This window comes from Bombina bombina, chromosome 5, assembly GCF_027579735.1.
Source record: "Bombina bombina isolate aBomBom1 chromosome 5, aBomBom1.pri, whole genome shotgun sequence".
In the NCBI taxonomy this organism is placed as follows: domain Eukaryota; kingdom Metazoa; phylum Chordata; class Amphibia; order Anura; family Bombinatoridae; genus Bombina; species Bombina bombina.
The window spans coordinates 872,432,769-872,454,201 of NC_069503.1; the positions used below are offsets into that span (position 1 = coordinate 872,432,769).

A 21,433-nucleotide genomic window follows, 5' to 3' on the forward strand; every position below is an offset into this window, starting at 1 on the left:
CAATCCTTACTAATAATTATTATAGCGTCGCTATACTTACTGGAATAGCTCACGTTTCAAGTTTGGCAAGGAAGCTGGGTCAATGCAAATCTAGACTTGTTCATATAATTCCACTATAACTTTAATTTGCCTAAATAAACAGAGAAATAACAGATGAAGAGTTTTATCTAACCTAAGAGCCAAAGGGCGGACACAGCTTGAAAACCCTTGTGATGCACACTAACACAAGCCTGAAGCCACAAATTAAGAATCAGTCACCGAGATTACGAGTTTTGCGTTAACAGGGGTGCGTTGCTAACAAGTATTTTTTTTTCAACGCTCCATTAATACAACGCTGGTATTACAGGTTTTTTTAAACCCGGCGTTAGCCACAAAAAGGTGAGCGTAGAGCAAAATTTAGCTCCACATCTCACCTCAATACCATCGTTGCTTACGGTAGCGGTAAGCTGGCAAAACGTGCTCGTGCACGATTTCCCCATAGGAAACAATGGGGCAGATTCAGCTGAAAAAAAACCTAACACCTGCAAAAAAGCAGCGTTCAGCTCCTAACGCAGCCCCATTGATTCCTATGGGGAAATAAAAGTTATGTTTACACCTAACACCCTAACATGAACCCGAGTCTAAACACCCCTAATCTTACATTTATTAACCCCTAATCTGCCGTCCCCGACATCGCCAACACCTGCATTATATTTTTAACCCCTAATCTGCCGCTCCGGACACCACTGCCACCTACATTATCCCTATCAACCCCTAATCTGCTGCCCCTAACATCGCCAACACCTACATTATATTTATTAACCCCTAATCTGCTCCCCCCCAACGTCGCCGCTACTATATTAAATTTATTAACCCCTAAACCTAAGTCTAAACCTAAGTCTAACACCCCCTAACTTAAATATAATTTTAATACAACAAAATTAAATTACTACAATTAAATAATTTATTCCTATTTAAAACTAAATACTTACCTATAAAATAAACCCTAAGATAGCTACAATATAACTAATAGTTACATTGTATCTAGCTTAGGGTTTATTTTTATTTTACAGGCAACTTTGTATTTATTTTAACTAGGTAGAATAGTTATTAAATAGTTATTAACTATTTAATAGCTACCTAGTTAAAATAAGTACAAATTTACCTGTAAAATAAATCCTAACCTAAGTTACAATTACATCTAACACTACACTATCATTAAATTAATTTACTAAATTACCTACAATTAAATAAAATAAACTAAAGTACAAAAAAACAAACACTAAATTACAAAAAATAAAAAAATTATTAATTTTTTTTAAACTAATTACACCTACTCTAATCCCCCTAACAAAATAAAAAGCCCCCCAAAATAATAAAATTCCCTACCCTATACTAAATTACAAATAGCCCTTAAAAGGTAGGAAAAATCCTATTGGATCAGCCAATAGGATTGAAGTTCAATCCTATTGGCTGATCCAATCAGCCAATAGGATTGAACTTGCATTCTATTGGCTGTTCCAATCAGCCAATAGAATGCGATCTCAATCCTTTAGGCTGTTAGAATCAGCCAATAGGATTTTAATACCTTAATTAAGATTGGCTGATAGAATCCTATCAGCCAATCAGAATTCAAGGGACGCCATCTTGGATGACGTCATTTAAAGGAACCTTCATTAGTCAGGAGTCGTCGGAAGAAGAGGATGCTCCGCGTCGGCTGGCTTCAAGATGGACCCGCTCCGCTCGGGATGGATGAAGATAGAAGATGCCGCCTGGATGAAGACTTCTGCCCGTCTGGAGGTCCTCTTCTGCCCGGATCGGATGAAGACTTCTGCCCCTCTGGAGGACCACTTGTGCACGGCTGGGTGAAGAAGGCTCAAGGTAGGGTGATCTTCAAGGGGGTAGTGTTAGGTTTTATTAAGGGGGGATTGGGTGCGTTTTAGATTAGGGTTGGGAGTGTGGGTGGTGGGTTTTAATGTGGGGGGGGTATTGTATTTTTTTTTACAGGTAAAAGAGCTGATTACTTTGGGGCAATGCCCCGCAAAAAGCCCTTTTAAGGGCTATTTGTAATTTAGTATAGGGTAGGGAATTTTATTATTTTCGGGGGCTTTTTTATTTTGTTAGGGGGATTAGAGTAGGTGTAATTAGTTTTAAAAAATTGTAATTATTTTTTTATTTTCTGTAATTTAGTGTTTGGTTTTTTTTTGTACTTTAGTTTATTTAATTTAATTGTATTTAATTGTAGGTAATTTAGTAAATTAATTTAATGATAGTGTAGTGTTAGGTGTAATTGTAACTTAGGTTAGGATTTATTATACAGGTAAATTTGTACTTATTTTAACTAGGTAGTTACTAAATAGTTAATAACTATTTAATAACTATTCTACCTAGTTAAAATAAATACAAACTTGCCTGTAAAATAAAAATAAACCATAAGCAAGCTACAATGTAACCATTAGTTATATTGTAACTAGCTTAGGGTTTATTTTATAGGTAAGTATTTAGTTTTAAATAGGATTAATTTATTTAATTGTAGTAATTTTATTTAGTTTTATTTAAATTATATTTAAGTTAGGGGGGTGTTAGGGTTAGACTTAGGTTTAGGGGTTAATAAATTTAATATAGTAGCGGCGACGTTGGGGGCGGCAGATTAGGGGTTAATAAATCTGGATAGGTGTTGGCGATGTTAGGGATGGAAGATTAGGGGTTAATAAAATGTAACTAGTGTTTGCCAGGCGGGATTGTGGCGGTTTAGGGTTTATTACAGTGGCGGCGATGTCCGGTCGGCAGATTAGGGGTTAAAAACTTTATTAAACTGTTTCCGATGTTGGGGGGGGGGGCTCGGTTTAGGGGTTAATAGGTAGTTTATGGGTGTTAGTGTACTTTGTAGCACTTTAGTTAAGAGTTTTATGTTACGGCGTTAGCCCATAAAACTCTTAACTACTGACTTTTAAATGCGGTAGGAGTCTTGACAGGAGAGGGTCTACCGCTTACTTCTTCCAAGACTCGTAATACCGGCGTTAGGCAAGTCCCATTAAAAAGATAGGATACACAATTTACGTAAGGTGATTTGCAGTAAGCTTGAGTCGCGGAAGAAAAGTGAGCGGTACACCTGTACCTGACAGACTTGTAATACCAGCGGGCGTTAATAAGCAGCGTTGGGACCTCTCAACGTTGCTTTTTAAGGCTAACGCAAGACTCGAGTGTTTTTTAAGTCTGATGTTTCCTAACCTCAGTGGCAGACTTTGAGGATTTATTCATCTGGGATGATTAACAAGCCCAGCTCTCGTGGATGTGAGATAACAAATCATGTCGACACATGCTGCATCTTTGGGCCCAAATGTGATTAGGCGCTAGCAACACACTGGCAACATTATTCGATTGGTTGTGCATCTGGTGCATCACGGACACACGGACCAATAATATAATGCAATAACGGCTGAGGGCAGATACACTCTAGAGTGCTCTGTTCTAATCAGAGCCTTGGGCGCCATAACTGTCTTTGGGAACCTAACCATGGGTCCCACCCCCCCATGACATGCTTTTAAAGGTTCTCGGACAATTCAGTCCGAGAACCTGCAAAAGCACATAGTGGGGGTGGGACCCATGGTAAGTTTCCCAGAGGCGTTTGCGGCGCCCAAGGCTCTGATTAGAACAGAGCTCTCAGGAGCATATATGCCCTCAGCCATTTTTGCATAATCTGATTGGTCCTTGTCTCTGTGAGGGACAGGATGCACAACCAATCAGATAATGTTGCCAGTGTGTCGCTTATGCCTTGTCAAATGTGGGTGTAGAGATTTCCTGCCTACTAGGATACTTTAGTCTAGCAGCAGCATAAGAATGCCCTGCTATTGATATAAATAGTGTAGGCTGTGCAGCACTGATTGGCTGTACCACCTGCCAGTCAAAATAAGAAAAAAATTATGAGGCTGCTGAGGGTGATTCAAAACTCAGACAATAATGTATTTTCAAAATGTATTGCTAATATGCAGCTTGAGCTGTGGAAATATTTAATGCTGTTTTGTTAAATTTTCCAAATGGTCCCAGATTTATATATGTATTTGCCAGGCATAGTGAAAGCAGTGCATAGCTGTTTTCTTGCAAATAATATAACTGAGATTTTGGTCAACAGTTCCGACATTAATACCAACCTCTAGCACACAGCTTATGGCAGGGTTTATTGGTTGTAGTCCTCACAAAGCACTAGCCATATTTAATGGATTTCCATCTAAACAAAAGTTAAGCATATTGTGGTTAATCTGTTGGTTATTGCAAAAAGAAATGTGCCTAAAATCTGGTCTGTTAAGGCTGCATGAGGACTGGTGTTGAGAAATCCTGGTTTATGGAATCACTCATGGGGTCACACTTTATTTTCTGTCCATATCCTATGCAGCTGTCCAAAATCCTGGTCATATAGACTGCATGTTTAATTCAGAACAACGCCTACAGTGACATCTACTGACTATCGAGTGGCATTACAATGTTATTAAGGTTCTTCAAGTCAAATGCCATTTTTTATTCAGCCATATCTGACATAAGGGAACATAAAAGGTGATTGATGTGGGCCCCGCAGGAGGTATTCACATTTTCAACACCATTGTTGCGTGGCTTAATTTGCAATCTTAATCCAGATAGATTCAGACAGGCTTGATGAATCGCTGGCTCTTTATGTTCCCTTCATTACATCACACAGTGCCCTTCATTAGTCTCATGAGTGTTCTTTCTTAGAGGTAAAGTGCAGCGGAGAGACTGATCAGCTACCATTATTATGCTAACCATGTTCAGAATACAACCATTCTTGTGACCTTATGTTTCCTTGTTGCGTTCACTGCTGGTACATTTTTCACTAAGATATTTCAGGACACTGTTAACCATTTAATTGGAAGGTGAGCTGTATATGTTTTCATTTTAAAATATACCAACAGTATCAAATATACAGAAACTAATGTATAAAAATCTGTGCAATAGTAAACTTCAGTTGTTGATAATAATTAAAACAGGTATTTGTAAGTTGTTTTTTATTATTATTATTTTCTCTCGTACTGCTCATGACCTCACATGACAGTTAACCATATCTGCAGGATATTTAGCTCCTACTAGCTTGACTCCTCTCTTTCCAAAACATCTATCTGATCCTGCCTCAGCCAAACTCCATCTATATGTTCCCGTGGTGACGTGCCTGTTGTCTAGGAGAGCATCACTAACAGAATTATACATCAACAGTCATCCCTTTCATATGTGTGTTTCTTACTCAACCATTGGTGCTAAACTTTGGACTGTGACAGGAAGCCTATAAGAAGGAGAGTGTTTAACCTGTTCTATGACCCTCATGCTCTTGCACATGCATTACTCATGAGTCTTGGAAGCACAGCTTTGTGTCGGTCATTTCTATACTCTCTGGGCTCAGCTGACATATTCTACTAAATTGAGCTATTTGTTTCCCCGAAATGTAACACCCATGGATTGCTTAATCTGTAATCTGTACAAGGGTTGTCATATTTAGATGGTAGAAGATGTAAATTAATTTTTTCTCATTATTTTAAATTCTTCTCCATCTACTAGAGTTGATAAATTTAAATTAGGAATGTTTGATTTCCCCTCTATTTTAAAATGGAGAAGGTCACTTTTGAACCTTTATTTAAAAAAAAATGTAGAAGTAAAAGACAATAATAGTAATATATAAAGAGACTCACTTTTGGACCCTCTGCCAAACTAAACTTTTATGATATAGAACATAACTATTAACCATAATAGTACATAAAGAAAAAGATAATAAGGATCACCCCTTAGCCAACATCTATCCAAGATTTCTGACAAATTCTAGAATGTAAGGAGAATGAGTGTGTTTTTATGTGCCAACAAAGCAAACATGATAAAAAGAAAAGAAGGGATGGGAGTCTGTATTCAGGGTATAGTTATATTCAAGCAGACCGGAGATACTACGGCATATAAGATATGCACATGTTTAAGTTAACTTATCATTATGAACTCTTACGTGCGTTTGTGTATGTATATATATATATATATATATATATATATATATATATAGACATGTAGATACATATATATAAATATAATTAGGTAAAGAAGGCACTCTCCGTTTTTCAATATACTTTTTAATTAAATGGTAAACGTTTTCAGGGTCTCCCCCGTCCTCAGACCACTTACAGACAAATGCACAAACCCCTTATTTATCACACCTTACCTCCTCCGTGACAGAATAGCGTCAGACACCACAGCGTCCGTGAAGCGCAACTGCGCATGCGCGACCAGAGTTATGGGGTGCCAACTAGGACACATCTAAAAACGAAAAGTGAAAAAACATAATACATTATACACAGATAGAAAATGAACAATATACAGTTATTGAGCACACCAATAACCTAGGCATAATATTACATAGCAGATTGTGGGTACTAGCTCATCCTAATATAAGTAGTTAACTTGCTAAGCATAAATAACCTATATGTAAGTCCCACAATTTAACCGTGTCATCATGTTATCCTCCTTTTTTAAACATCCAACTCTTACCATAAAAAAGTAGAACTTTACACTGCTTCTTTACCCCCAATAGGTCAGGTTTTCATTATAGCTGAACTAGAGCACAGATGAAGTAATCAGCTGATTAGTAACCATGGTTAATAGCCTGCTCTCACACATCAGCTGATTATTTCACCTGTGCTTTACTTCAGATATAATGAAAATCTGGCCTGTTAGGGGTATTTGAGGACCGTAGTTGAGAAACACTGGTGTAGACCACGAGTGGTCGGTATAATCCGGTGTTCCGGGGTGGGGGGATTTGTGGCTGTGAAAAGAGCCGCTGCTGTAGGCCCAAGCTCCGGGTTCATAAGCACAGTAATATAGATAAATATCCAATCTTCTGCCTGCGATGAATAAGAAAATAGTATTTTCTTTGATGGATGTTATATATTTTCTAAAATAACCAGCGGATTATCTAGGAATCCTCAGGAGTTTGTAGATCCGACCTCCCTGGATCGCTGCTTGGACACGCCCCCAACTAAACATTTTACATTAAAGTCTCAAGTGTTAAACTGTCCCTTTAAGTTGTCAATGCTGATCAAATGTCCAAAATCCAGTAATGTAACCCCAAAAAGCTTAGTTTACTCTTTCCCATTATAAGCATGTGTGTACAGTAACATTCTAAACCTTCAGTATTTAGGATGAGGAAAATGGCTTATTGCTGTACATATCTACATTAGTGATGTGGATATAATGATTTATCTTGCAGTGAACCCACCAACATGCTTAACAGTAAATACAGTGAGTTCTAGAGAGATTAGTGAGACTCAATGAATCTATCTCCTTCCTTTGAAATCTGTACATTGGCTAAGATAGATCACATAAGGTTTGTTAGCAGAAATATTACCAAATGGTGTGTCAGTATATGGCCGGGTTATAATACAATATATTTAATAATTATTCTTTAAAATAAACCCCCAATAAACATGCATATACCAAACAATAAAATTAAAGTAAATTCCTAAATTCAAACTATACACGTTTAAACAGTTATAATATGCTATGCAAAGATCAGAAAAGTTACCTTATTTATTAACCTTATTCGCAGTTGAATTTCATTAAAATACCAAAATGAGATACCAATATATGAGCCACTAACTTTAACAGTGCTTAGTTAAACAGTAGAACAATACACTTTACCAGTCAATTTCTATGCTAAGTTATCTGAGATGAAATAAATTCTTTAGCAGCAATAAAATAAATCATAATATACAGGTGTATATATATATATATATATATATATATATATATATATTTGCAGAGATAAAGTACACACTAGAGAGATTTACTGCAATAATGGGCCTGACTAAGAAATATGCAACCCAAAGGATATTTATCTAGCAAATTAATGAATTACTTAGCATACAAGAGTGACTAGTTAAGACTATACAGGACTATGAATGTAATGTAAAATACAAAATACCCTTTTAAAATTACTAACTGCGATTTGACTATAGTCTTACCAATTACCTTTGATTTAAATATTATATATCTATTTAGCAATTGCGTATACTTCACCCAAAATGACCAAATCGATAATTCAGCTTCCAAAACTTGTTTCACCTCATATGAAAATAAGGGTATTTGCAATGTGGATAAAAGAAGTAGCCCAATTTGCTTAAAAATGACTGTGTCCAACGCAACAAGTTTTCAGTCACCAGAGTTTAGCAAAAGTCAGCACCTTTCCTCTCCTCTTGCATTCAGCTTATATATCTTAATCATTGGTGAAACGATATGGGAGGCCCTACGGTGCTTGTCTTTTCGGAGTGGCCCTTCGGATGCTGTGCATTGATTGGTTATCTGGATTTGCATGTGTTTTAATAGACAATTCATTTGGCTGTCTTACCAGTTCCAATCCCCTAGGGGGCAGCAGACAAAAGTAAATGCAGTCTTATCATTCATTTTTGCTACATTCCAAATATCTCCTTATATTGTTATTATTTATCATACTATAACTTTTTGCATTAGTAAAACTCTCTTGTCAGCATCTATATTTCATTTAGCATAATAGAAAATGTACAATTTGATACCAAACATCAGTATTTGATCAATTTCTATGTTAAAATAGAAAATAACCACATATATCTGTGTTTATGACTACTATTCATGGGACATCTTGTCTGAAAAACAAAGGGACAGATATTATTTTGAAATTAGTCTAACATTTATACATTTATTATATAGATACTTATTTAGAGATCTCATCTCCACATCAGTTCTTCCTGTAATTTTCACTAGATTTCTGGAAAACAGAGAAAAATGTGTTTATCTTGAAATCAATGGGTCAGTATTTGTATATACCAATTTAGTTATTATTCAAGACAGCAAATATATATTTAATATAGTATGTCCCAGATCAATACATATATACATATATGTGTTGTTTGAGTATTTCAAACTCAAATGAAAACCTTGCACCATTCCTTTTGCAAGATTCATTTTTTTTATTTATGTCATACAGAGACTTGCAATGCTAATTTGCCTGGGGTTGCATATTGGAAACTCCGCAGGGGACAATTTACCCCCAAGTGACATGAGCCATCTCCTCAGCCAGAAATTGTTTTTTCCTGAGCCCAATCAAGCTTCAAACAGAATCCAGTGAGCCATGGTGTTAAATTATCACGTCTGTTGGCATATGTATCTCTCAGATCAGAAAGTATATTGAGAAATTTCAAAGGGCTCCTGAGCATATTTTCCACCAAAACACAGACTATTGACTCCATTAACCAAGGGGTTCCTATGATCTAGGTAATGAGATAGAGGTTCTCTTTTGAGCTCTTAAATGCTATGTTTATTAGGAAGAAGGGGGTATCTCACCCAGCCAAGACCATTTGGCAGAGAGGACTGCAATCTGCAGTAAATAGAACTGATGCAAATAGTCTCATATATAATTATTCCTGTGGTCTTAACAACCATATATATGAAAAAAAAATAATATATATATATATATATATATATATACTTTTCATTTAAAAAATATACAAAATAGTGAACAGCGCTAAATAATGGTCAACATACCCCTTGGATTAGGTAAAAAACTTTCCGTAAATAGAAGCTGGAACAGGACTCCCAGACGAGATGCAGCTGCACACCAACCCGTAGATTCCTCTCTCCCGGATAGACAGACGTGGCTATGAAGACAAAAATAGACAGCGCAACTCGACTCAAGGTAGAATTTATTAACATCCAAATGGACACACACATAGAAATGCACTTAAAAAACTTTCCGTAAATAGAAGCCGGAACAGGACTCCCAGACGAGATGCAGCTGCACACCAACCCGTAGATTCCTCTCTCCCGGATAGCCAGAACAGGACTCCAAGACGAGATGCAGCTGCACACCAACCCATAGATGGTTGGTGTGCAGCCATGATGGTAAACTCTCCCCTTTTTAAAATCAGATCTGGAATGTAAGCGCTATTTTAGATTTTTAGATGGAGTTTAATTCATTAGCTGTAATGAAGATGCAGTATAACATGCTTTTTAATATAGATATGAAATTCAAATACTGCATGCTCCTCCGCCCACTTCAAAAGTCAAATTTTCTGTGAGCTAACAGATTGAATTGTTGTCCAATCAGCGCTCTCCCCATATGGCACTTTTGTTGTAGCTAGAGCATTGATTGGAGAGTAATTCAATCATTTAGCTGACAGGAAAATTGACTTTTGAAGTGGGTGGTGTAAAGTGGGGTATTCGAATTTCATATCTATATTAATAACTAAGTTATAGCGCATCTTCATTGCACATGATGAATAAAACTCCATCTAAAATAGCGCTTACATTCCAGATCTGATTTTAAAAAGGGGAGAGTTTACCATCACTTTAATAATCCTCACAGATACCTTAACAGGTGAAAGAAACTAAACAGGAGAATGTCAGTTGATTAAGAGTATCAGCGAGCTTCATACAGAAACAAACTGAGTTACTGAATCCCCTGTATTACCATTGCCTGATGGGAAATTAAAATCAGTCACATATTATTAAGCAGCATCCCAAAACAAAAAAAACATCTGTGTAAAATATATTAACGGTATAATTTTAAAGGGCATGAAGACAGGTTATACATTATAACTATATTTAAGATTAAATACACAAGCAAAATAGTTTCAAATATAGATGCGATACTGGGGTTTACATGATGCTACACCCTGTGCTACTGCATTAATAATACCTATGGGTAAGAGTAAAATGGTCACCAATCACCTTCTATGTCTGCAAACTTTTTGTGAGTCATTGTTAGAATAGTTTAGGTTATTGCTTTCCTTGTTTTGCCGCCTGCGGCCGAGGTGGCAGGACATAGTTTTTTCTAGCCCAATTTAGAGTAACTCACATTTAGAGCAATTCATTGTAATGATCTGAGAGTACATAGCTTGAGTACTGGTATTTTACCTAAATATTTTATAGTTGTATTGGTCATTATGTCCTATTGGCCATATGCACTAATAGGAGCTATGCCCCTAGTCTATATATGACCCTTTTAAAACTTCTAGGATTATGGTTAACATAATAGCATACCTCTGTTGTTACTGGACATGGTAATACATATTCATTGAACCTAAGGTATGTTTCAAACATTTATGAATATGCTTATACTGTACTTTGTATGATATGAAACAGCAGACCCTTTATAACTAGTCATCTTTCCCAAGAGCAAAACTGATAGCCCTTAATTGTTTATGCCTAAGTTCCCATCAGCTTACTTAATTAGGTTAGTTGCTAATTCTCTCTCTTCTAGTATGTTTCTATACTACTAGGCTCCGCCCCCCCCCTTTTGGAGCTTATTTATTAAGCTAATCCCCTTTTACGGGGACTGGAGAAGTCAGTTTCGTATTTAGATACACTTCTCCTCTTGGTGATCCTGCGGTTCACCATACCTGGTAAAGTATTTAAAACCTCACCTGATTAATACTGATACACTCGGTTCAAACCTATAAAATACCTACTATATTGGCTGAACTGAATAGTTGGTCTTTAGTGTTTTATTCTGATTTTTCTTTGTTCATCTGTTAAATATCTGCTTTTCTCATCATCCTCTAGGTGAAAATTGAAATCCTTATAGGAGATGATTCCTAAACTGACTCTATGAAGTCCCTAGAAAGTTGAGTTAATTGATAGTACTGAAGTACTAGTTTGCCCCTGTGTTTTCAGTCTGTTCACACTATTTAAAAATGAGGTTTATATTCTTATTCAAAATAGTTAAAAATTTATGCGGTAGATATTTTATTTCATGCTTGATATGCTTGATTTATATGATCTACATTCCCATCAACAGCTATATTTACTATGTCATTACAACAATATAATGTTTGCATATATGTGCATTTTTTAGTGACCTGCGTTGTGACACCTGTTGTATTGCTTAAATCCTCAATAAAAAAAATATTTAAAAAAAAAAAAAAAGTTTCAAATATATAGGCTTTTCTCATTCAGACGTCATTTCAATCTGTTTCCTGATTTCATGATCTGTGTGTTGCAACTTGCATTTCTAGCAAACAGAAATAATCAACCGCACTGTTATCTTTTATATAGTATTAAAGTATACTGGGCAATAGATTAATAGCTCAGCCAATAATTATTCGTGTGTAAGGTACATGCTATCTTATTACATCTGAATACACTCTACTTTAAGATCATATAGATTAATTTTGCCACTGGTTTACAACCTAGTAGCGAATATAGTGGATAACTAGTATAGTTATTATAAGTAAATTAATTTATTTATTTACACTCTATGTGCCCCTCATAAATATTTTGTATGTCTGTCTAAGGTGTAATACTTACATGGCTGTGGACAGGCAGTATTTATAAATATATACATATACTTACTTTTTTATGTTAGCGGAATAATTACATTGTCATTCTAGCACTGGTAACATGTAACCTTGTTAGAGGGTGTGTTTATGCAAAAAAAATGTAATTTGTTAATCAACTAATGAATACCTTTTTATGTATTTAAATAGGTGCAGTGTACTAGATAGAACAGGCCATTACTACGGCTTTCGCCGAAACGCGTAAGCCTATCTGATACACTACACCCTCTATGTTGTACAATGGACTCTGAGGTCTTTTTTAACCTGTGGAAATAAAGAATTTTTTATTTATATACGGACCGATCTTCTTTGTCTTTTGTTGAAGATTCCTCAGCGAATAAACCACATATCTAAACAAAAAATGCTTAGACTATAAAAAGACAACTTCGTTATATCTCTCTTCTTTTTTACTTTAACATGACTAAGAGGGGACACTTTCCCTTTAAGAGGATTATATATTAATGTCTGACTCAGGTGTTACCATACATTTCATAAGGAGTTTCCAGCTGATAATGCCATTTTTGAACTTTAATAGTTTGGAAGTAATGCACATAATAACCCCTATCAGTAAATATTGCTTTGTAAAAAAGAATCAGTTTTTACTTTGATGTAAATCCAGCAGCGCATTCTGACACAATAGGTAATTAGTCGCTTTTGTCACATTACAGCCGGTCAGGATTCCTTTCCTAATGTCCAATGTATTCATAATGTACAAAGATCCTGCAATAATTATAGATGTGCTGCTGGCATTGAAATACTACAGTGAGATTTTTTGTATTTTTTTAATAATGGTTTCAGGGTAGTCTGTTTCTAAGGATAAGTAATTCTGAATGGATAACAGTATTACATATTGTATACAGTTCTAGCGACTGTATTTCTAGACTGATATGAATAAACTAAACATATTTCTACTAAAATGCTACATGATATAACAAATACAAAGCCGTTTTCACAAAAAGAGCAACTACAGATCAAGGGGCCATGATCTGAAGTTGGCCAATAGTAGGTTCAAGGAAACAATATGGAAGCACTACTTAATAGGGTGATTTATGTAAATAATTTCCGATAAAGACGGTAAGACACACCTTAAGAATGCATGAGATATGCATATGGCTATCTAAAAAAATGAATCAAGTTTACGAGGAATAATGAGCCTTTTGTTTCTGTTTCTTGTCTCGCAAAGTACCTGTTTTAGCATTTTAATGAGAACTAAAGTCAAAATTTAACGTGGTTCATTTCATGATTCAGACAGAACGTACAATTTTAAAAACTTTCCTTGTTACTTTAATTATCTAATTTGCTTCATTCCTTTGGTATCATTTATTGAAATGTAAACCTAGTTAGGCTTGTATGGCAGCAGTATTTACAACAATGTAGAACATTGCTGCCAATATTGTTGCAAACACTACTGTCATTGAGTGCTAAAAACACGTGGACATTCGTGTGAGCCTACCTAGATTTGCTCTTCAACAAAGGATACCTAGTGAACAAGACTGGATTGGCCTACCAGGAGATTTCCCGGTGGGCTGCACCAGCTGGGTCTGGCCAGCTACTATTTAAGGGGTGGTGCTGCTGATGAGGCTATGCACCTGTATCACCTCACTTTTATCTCCTCAACGTTTACATATTAAAGGAACAGTCTATTCCAGGATATTTATTGTTTAAAAAGATCCAGCCCTGCAAGAGGGTAAAGAAAATATGATAAAAATATGTTTGTTTATTTTTTGTTTTGTTTTTTATTGCATTTACTGTCTAAATAATGGAAGTTTCATTTTGACTTCAGTGTCCCTTTAAATCTCTGGGAAAACAATATACAAAGTAAATCCGGTAACTGTAGTTTTTAAATCATGAGATGTTTAGTCAGGTAGGTGCACTGAATCACAGGCAATTGAGTTAGTTCAATGCAGAAGTTAACACCAGTAGATTACTTGGCATTAAATATCTGTTCAGAGAAATCAATATGTTGAGTAAATATTTGTAGGAATGGCATCTTTACTTAAAGCTTACTCGAAAGAGGCCTTGTGCACATGTTTTTTTATCTGTTTGTTTTAAATAAATATCTCTGTATAAAACAACAATTAGACCTGTAGATGTTACACTCTCTCCCACAAGAACTGGGGAAGCTTTATTATTAGTCACTGAAAAATTCATACCTAGGTATCATTTGTGCATAGACATGCTTTTCCCTTTAGTTTTAGCTTTCACTTGACCTTTTTTCCCACTGGAATTAGATAGTTAATTACTGCTTTTTGGTATGCATACGTATAATATCCCTTTAAACAATATGTATAACAGATTACGTTAAATTCATTATAGACAATTTGGAAATATCATGATAGCTAAAGAGAATTAAAACTTCTTCAATATTTTGGCCAACAAATAAACAAATAAAATATGTTCCGACACTTTGACATATCTGTTCTGAAGAACACAGAAGGACACAGTAGGAGTTGATGACCAACAATAACTTGTCTAGTTGTGCTGGGTTTTTTTTTTTATAATTTGTTGGTCTCTGGGCTAATGTTCTTCCGTTTTGTTCTCTACAGTGCACTTGGTAGATATATGGAACATCATAGAAGCATTACGAGAAAATTCTCTGAACAACCTGGACCCAAACATAGAACTAAATGTGGCACGTCTGGAAGCAGTGCTGTCTACTATATTTTACCAACTAAATAAGAGGATGCCAACTACCCACCAAATAAATGTAGAGCAGTCCATCAGCCTAATGTTAAATTTCCTGCTAGCTGCCTATGACACGTAAGTTTTCCAATTGTATATGTCAACTGTCTCGTACACCAGCATATCTTTTATTACAGGTAAGTTAAAAAGCTGAGATACCTGCAAAGGAATTCTATGCATATTTACAGATCAGGCATTATTATGCCATCTTAATAGAGAAACATGGGAGAGACTGGTATTTGGGGGAGATAGATCAAGTACTAGCCGTATAAAGTTGGTGTAACATCAATTTCTATTTGGTATAACTTTTTAATGAAAAAGTCAGGGCAAAAAAGTCTACGGTCTAAATGGCAAAAAGAGTTTTAAAAGTTTTTGTTTGAGGAGATTGGTCAGTGTTTAAAACTAGCTTATTGTTGCACTATTTACAGACTTGGAGAGAGTCACATATGAGTAATCAATAAATCATACTTGTCACCAGACATAATAGCCAAGTGGTCTCCACGGAAGGATGTCTATTGTTCCAGATGTTCCTTACCCAAAGCTAATTTAATCCACTGTTTCTGGTCATGTCCAAAAGTCAACAATTTTTGGCATAAGGTGAATTTCTGGCTGAACAGATTCTTGGCTAGGACATTTGCATTGAATTTAACAGATATACTGTTCCTACACATTAAAAATAGTGAAACTTCAAATAATTGGATAAATGCAACAATCTTGATAGGTAGGAACATAATATTGAGTTCCTGGAAATCAAAGGCAAGTTTAAGTATGAGAGAATTCACAAAGAGAGTACTTTATCAAATTAACTTGCAACAGTATGTTCCAAATATAATACATGAGACAGTAGTCAAAAGGTTTTTTTCTAAATGGTTTAAGGTTATGGGGCCTATTTATTATAATGCGAGCGGACATAATCTGATATAGTGGATCATTTATCATTGCACCAGCAGTTCTTGTGAACTGCTGGTGCAATGCCGCCCCCTACAGATTCGCGGCCAATCAGCCGCTAGCAGGGAGTGTCAATCAACCCGTTTGTATTCGATTGGGTTGATTTCTGTCCGCTGCCTCAGAGCAGGTGGACAAGTTATGGAGCAGCGACCTTTAGACCGCTGCTTCATAACTTCTGTTTCCGGCAAGTCGAAACACGGGGCATCAAGCTCCATACGTAACTTGATAAATATGCCCCTTTATCTTCAATTCCAGAAAGCACCATTCCAAAAATCAGATGTTTTCTGTATGTCAGTCTTGACGGGTAACTTCTCTCCCCTTCTTGTACAAAAGGAAAGGAAGGTACGCAAAGGGCTCAACATATATAACCGCTTATTATGCATCTTCTTTTCTATTTTTCTAGAAAAATAACAAATTGCCGTTTTGTGTGTATAAAGATTGTATATCATATCTGATATCTTTGATTTGTTCATGACTTTCAATAGTGTTACTCTATATAAATGCTAAATTAAAAACAAGAGCATCACATAAAAAAAAGTAAAAAAAGCTAGGCCAAAATGTCACACAGCATTTAGATTTTATTGAAACCCTTTTCATTTGCATGGGCCCATCAATTAAAATAGTTTCCCCATAGTGATCTTGGTGAGGAGGTATATGTGATGTATCAGGTGGTTGGAAAATCTGGTGTACAATCTTCGATTGTATGGAATTTAACCCCCTTGAGGACCATGAATTTTAAAAAAAAAGTTCCAGAGAATTTTTAGCATTTTTTGTTATCACTACATTTAAGCAGAAATAGAGCCTTGTTTTTTTGCTTTTTTTTAATTTGCCGATCAAAACTATATTATTTTTTTTAGTAAACAACCCAAGGTAATGATCTAAGTGATAGTTATTAAGGACCCCCTGTTATTACTCTTTTCTGTAGCATAGGGAACCCTCCCTCTTCAAATTATTTTTTGCTGTAGCGTAGGGAACCCTCCCCTCCCTCCCCCTCCTGAAATGTGCCACCTGCCTACTTCCCTCCTTTCCTCTCACACTACCCATGGCATCACTGCAAGACGATACCGACAGTGACACAGAGTGTATCGTGATCTGCCTTCATATAAAGGCCAATGCCTTCTGCCTCTGGCTATAGTCTTTGCTGTCAAAGCTGACAGCGGGTACTGCAGCATGAGTAAGAAGGTTGGATGTAGGTACTACATCTACAGGGTACGCTGGGCAAAGTACTCTGTTACGTAGTGCCTATGTCCAAATGGCTTAAGGAGTTAAAGGGACATAAAACACAATATATTTATTTCATGAGTCAGGTAGAGCATACATTTGTAAACAACTTTCCAGATTATATCTTTTATCAATTTTGCTTCAGTCTCTTGGTATCCTTTCTTGAATATCAGCAATGCACTGCTTGAAGCTAGATGAACACATTGGCAAGCCAATGATATGTGGTATATATGTGTGTATATATATATATATATATATATATATATATATATGCAGCCACCAATCAGCATCTAGCTCCCAGCTCCGGAGCCTACCTCAGTATGCTTTTTAAGAAAGGATGCCAAGAGAACAAATTAGATAAAATAAGTAAATTGGAAAGTTTATTAAAATGATATGCTCTATCCGAACCACAAAATAAAAATGTTGGGTTTTATGGCCCTTTAACATTACAACATGTTTCATCTCCATAGTATCCCTCAGTATTACAGTTTATTGTTATAGCATTGATGGGATGTGGGAAGTTCCAAGTGTTTCTCATTTGGGTGCAAGTTAAAACATTGATGTCTCTTGGGACTGTCCAATAGGGTATTTACATATACAAATCATTTTCTTATTTTTAATTTAAAAAATGCCATAGATCAGTACAAAAACATGCAAAAAAAAAACATCAAACTACTGGGCAGCCCATCAAGTATTTAGATGGACTAGAAGATGGAGGAAGGATACCTAGTTGTATGTTTTAACCCCTTATGCCCTTAAGGACATGCACTGTACCCTGTACGACAGCTGTGTCCTGAACTGTTACAGCACAGGTCTTTGTGCTGTCTGGCCCCACTGCAAAACAGGACTTACAATGTAAGGAAAGTGTTGAGATGTACCTTTATAATAACACAAAAGTGTTACAGTACAGAAAACCAGCCACCATATTTGTACAGAAAGTTCATAACTAACCAAAGTTACGCACCTGTATAAAACAGCAACACTCAAATGTACAATGCCTTAGCTAGATTTATATACCTTTTTCGGCTTGTCTTAGTGCAGTATTTGGATGGTTATGTATTAGTATTACAGAAAAGGCCCAGATTTCTCCTGATTTTTGTCACCTATGTTGCTACTAAATACAAATTAGTAGAGGTAAATTGCTAATTTTAGACCAAACATTAAAATAATTCCACCTTGGTTCATACACTGTGTAGTTTAGGTCAGATAAAGTTAATAGGAGGGTTTGCTTTGTGGTTCCTGATCTGTAGCTTGCACAAGTCTTTTATAGACTTAAAATGGTAATTGAGAGTTTTCAGTAGGTTGACTTAGAACTTCAGCTTTAGAACATCATTAAGGATAAAGCTGGGAGCCATAGCGGAACCCTCAGATGTGATGTACTGAGATTTACCAAATGACTTGTTTTGATCAGCTTTGTCTAAACAGTTTTAGACCATATATATTTGATTAATATTTTGGAACATTTGCTTTTGTACTGTAGTCATTTTGTTAAATTGATTGGAAAATAGGAATGCCAACAGCATGCAAAATCCACTCAACTTAGTTACCCAATAATACAAATGCAGTTGGTAAATATCTGTGCTTTGTTGTTTACATTCTGGAATACTTTAAAGGGAATTTCCAGTCATGAATTGCATCTTTGAATAGAAAAATATTTGCAATATACATATTTTGGCAAAAATGCTTCTACTAAAAGTTATTATTGTTTTAGTGTTAACATTTTTCTCTGCACGTGCACGTGAAGCATAGCTAGACATTGTCAGTGCACCAGCATTTTAAATACTGCAGCTGCTCAGAGCACCAGTGGGGCTTGTATCACGTCAGCAATTAACAAATTGAGTCATTATCAGATGGTAAAAAAGCACCTTAGGCTCCTTGAGCAAGTGTTGTGTTTTAAATGCTGGTGCACGGTGCATACCTGAATACTCTTTTGAAACAGCTATATCTTAAATTAGAAGCATTTTTGCTAACCCCTGTGTATTACAAAAATGCTTATATTCAAATCTGAAATGCATCCATGTGGATTCCAATTTTGGCTAGAATGTCCCTTTAACTAAGTGTCATCATAGATACAGTTAACTAGAATCAGTATTTGAGTGTTAGAAGATTAAAGGTCAGCTAAGGGCAAAGTACCCAGCTTCATCTTATTGTTGTACATTATGACATCTAGGTTATGTTAATTTTGCAACTCTTATTTATAAACAGCCAATCAGCAGCATTACAATTTAGCAGTAACATAACTATACATTTAAGGTGGCACATTTTATTGTTCATATTCATGTACAGGATAATTATATAAAAGTAACTATAACTATAAGAGATTCAGTGGATATTGAGGTTTACTTTGTGACGTTTTATAAATAAATATGCTGTTAAATGTAGGTATGCTTTAAAATAGAAAATTAAAGAGACATCAAAGTAAAAACATTCTTTATAGAGGGTTCAATTAAAATAAAAACAAAACAAAAAGCTATTTCTCTTGTAAGGTGTATCCAGTCCACGGATCATCCATTACTTGTGGGATATTCTCATTCCCAACAGGAAGTTGCAAGAGGACACCCACAGCAGAGCTGTAATATAGCTCCTCCCCTAACTGTCATATCCAGTCATTCTCTTGCAACTCTCAACAAGCTAGGATATTGTAGGAGAGAGTGGTTAAATATAGTTAGTTTATTTTCTTCAATCAAAAGTTTGTTATTTTCAAATAGTACCGGAGTTGTGCTATTTTATCTCAGGCAGTAAATAGAAGAAGAATCTGCCTGAGGTTTCTATGATCTTAGCAGGTTGTAACTAAGATCCATTGCTATTCTCACATATGTCTGAGGGGATTACACAGATGAGGTAACTTCAGCGAGAGAATGGCGTGCAGTTTATTCTGCTATCAGGTATGTGCAGTTATAATTTTTTCTAGAGATGGAAAACACTAGAAAATGCTGCTGATACCGGATTAATGTAAGTTAAGCCTGAATACAGTGATTTAATAACGACTGGTATCATGCTTACTCCCAGGGGTAATACCCTTATGATATTGCAATATAAACGTTTGCTGGCATGTTTAATCGTTTTTATATATGCATTGGTGATAAAACTTTATTGGGGCCTAGTTTTTTCCACATGGCTGGCTTAAATTTTGACTAGAAACAGTTTTACTGAGGCTTTCCACTGTTATAGTATAAAAGTTACAGTTGGTGCAGTTAAAATTACAAACTGTGACATCCAGCTTCCCCCAGGAGTCCCCTGTATGCTATAGGACATCTCTAAAGGGCTCAAAGGCTTTCCAAAGTCGTTTATTGGGGAAGGTAGGACCACAGCTTGCTGTGGCAGTTGGTTGTGACTGTTAAAAAAAAAAAAAAAAAAGTCTATTTAGTTTTTTTGATCCGTTTTTTGAACTAAGGGGTTAATCATCCATTTGCAAGTGGATGCAATGCTCTGCTAGCCTATTACATACACTGTAAAAAAATCATTTAATTTACTGCATTTTTTCACTGTTTTTCAAAATTTGTTTCTCTTAAAGGCACAGTACCGTTTTTATATTTGCTTGTTAACTTGATTTAAAGTGTTTTCCAAGCTTGCTAGTCTCATTGCTAGTCTGTATAAACATGTCTGACATAGAAGAAACTCCTTGTTCATTATGTTTAAAAGCCATGGTGGAACCCCCTCTTAGAATGTGTACCAAATGTACTGATTTCATTTTATGCAATAAAGATCATATTCTGTTTTTAAAAAAAATTATCACCAGAGGACTCTGACAAGGGGAAAGTTATGCCGACTAACTCTCCCCACGTGTCAGACCCTTTGACTCCCGCCCAAGGGACTCACGCTCAAATGGCGCCAAGTACATCTAGGGCGCCCATAGCGTTTACTTTACAAGACATGGCGGCAGTCATGGATAATACACTGTCAGCGGTATTAGCCAGACTACCTGAACTTAGAGGTTAGCGAGATAGCTCTGGGGTAGACAAAATGCAGAGCATACTGACGCTTTAAGAACCATGTCTGATACTGCCTCACAATATGCAGAAGCTGAGGAAGGAGAGCTTCAGTCAGTGAGTGATGTTAATGACTCAGGAAAGATACCTGATTCTAATATTTCTACATTTAAATTTAAGCTTGAACACCTCTGCGTGTTACTTAGGGAGGTTTTAGCTGCTCTGAATGACTGTGATACCATTGCAGTGCCAGAGAAATTTTGTAGACTGGATAAATGCTTTGCAGTGCCGGTGTGTACTGATGTTTTTCCAATACCTAAAAGG

General features: G+C 36.0%; 1 protein-coding gene across 5 annotated transcripts in view; it reads left to right on the forward strand.

Moving 5' to 3' along the window:
* DTNA (dystrobrevin alpha) overlaps nucleotides 1–21,433 on the forward strand; it is a 685,079-nt gene that overhangs the window by 407,456 nt on the left and 256,190 nt on the right. For all 5 annotated transcript variants that reach the window (XM_053715018.1, XM_053715020.1, XM_053715021.1 and 2 more), the window contains exon 4: nucleotides 14,876–15,089. In XM_053715018.1, the coding sequence (XP_053570993.1) occupies nucleotides 14,876–15,089 (214 nt within the window). The remainder of the gene's footprint in view (nucleotides 1–14,875; nucleotides 15,090–21,433) is intronic.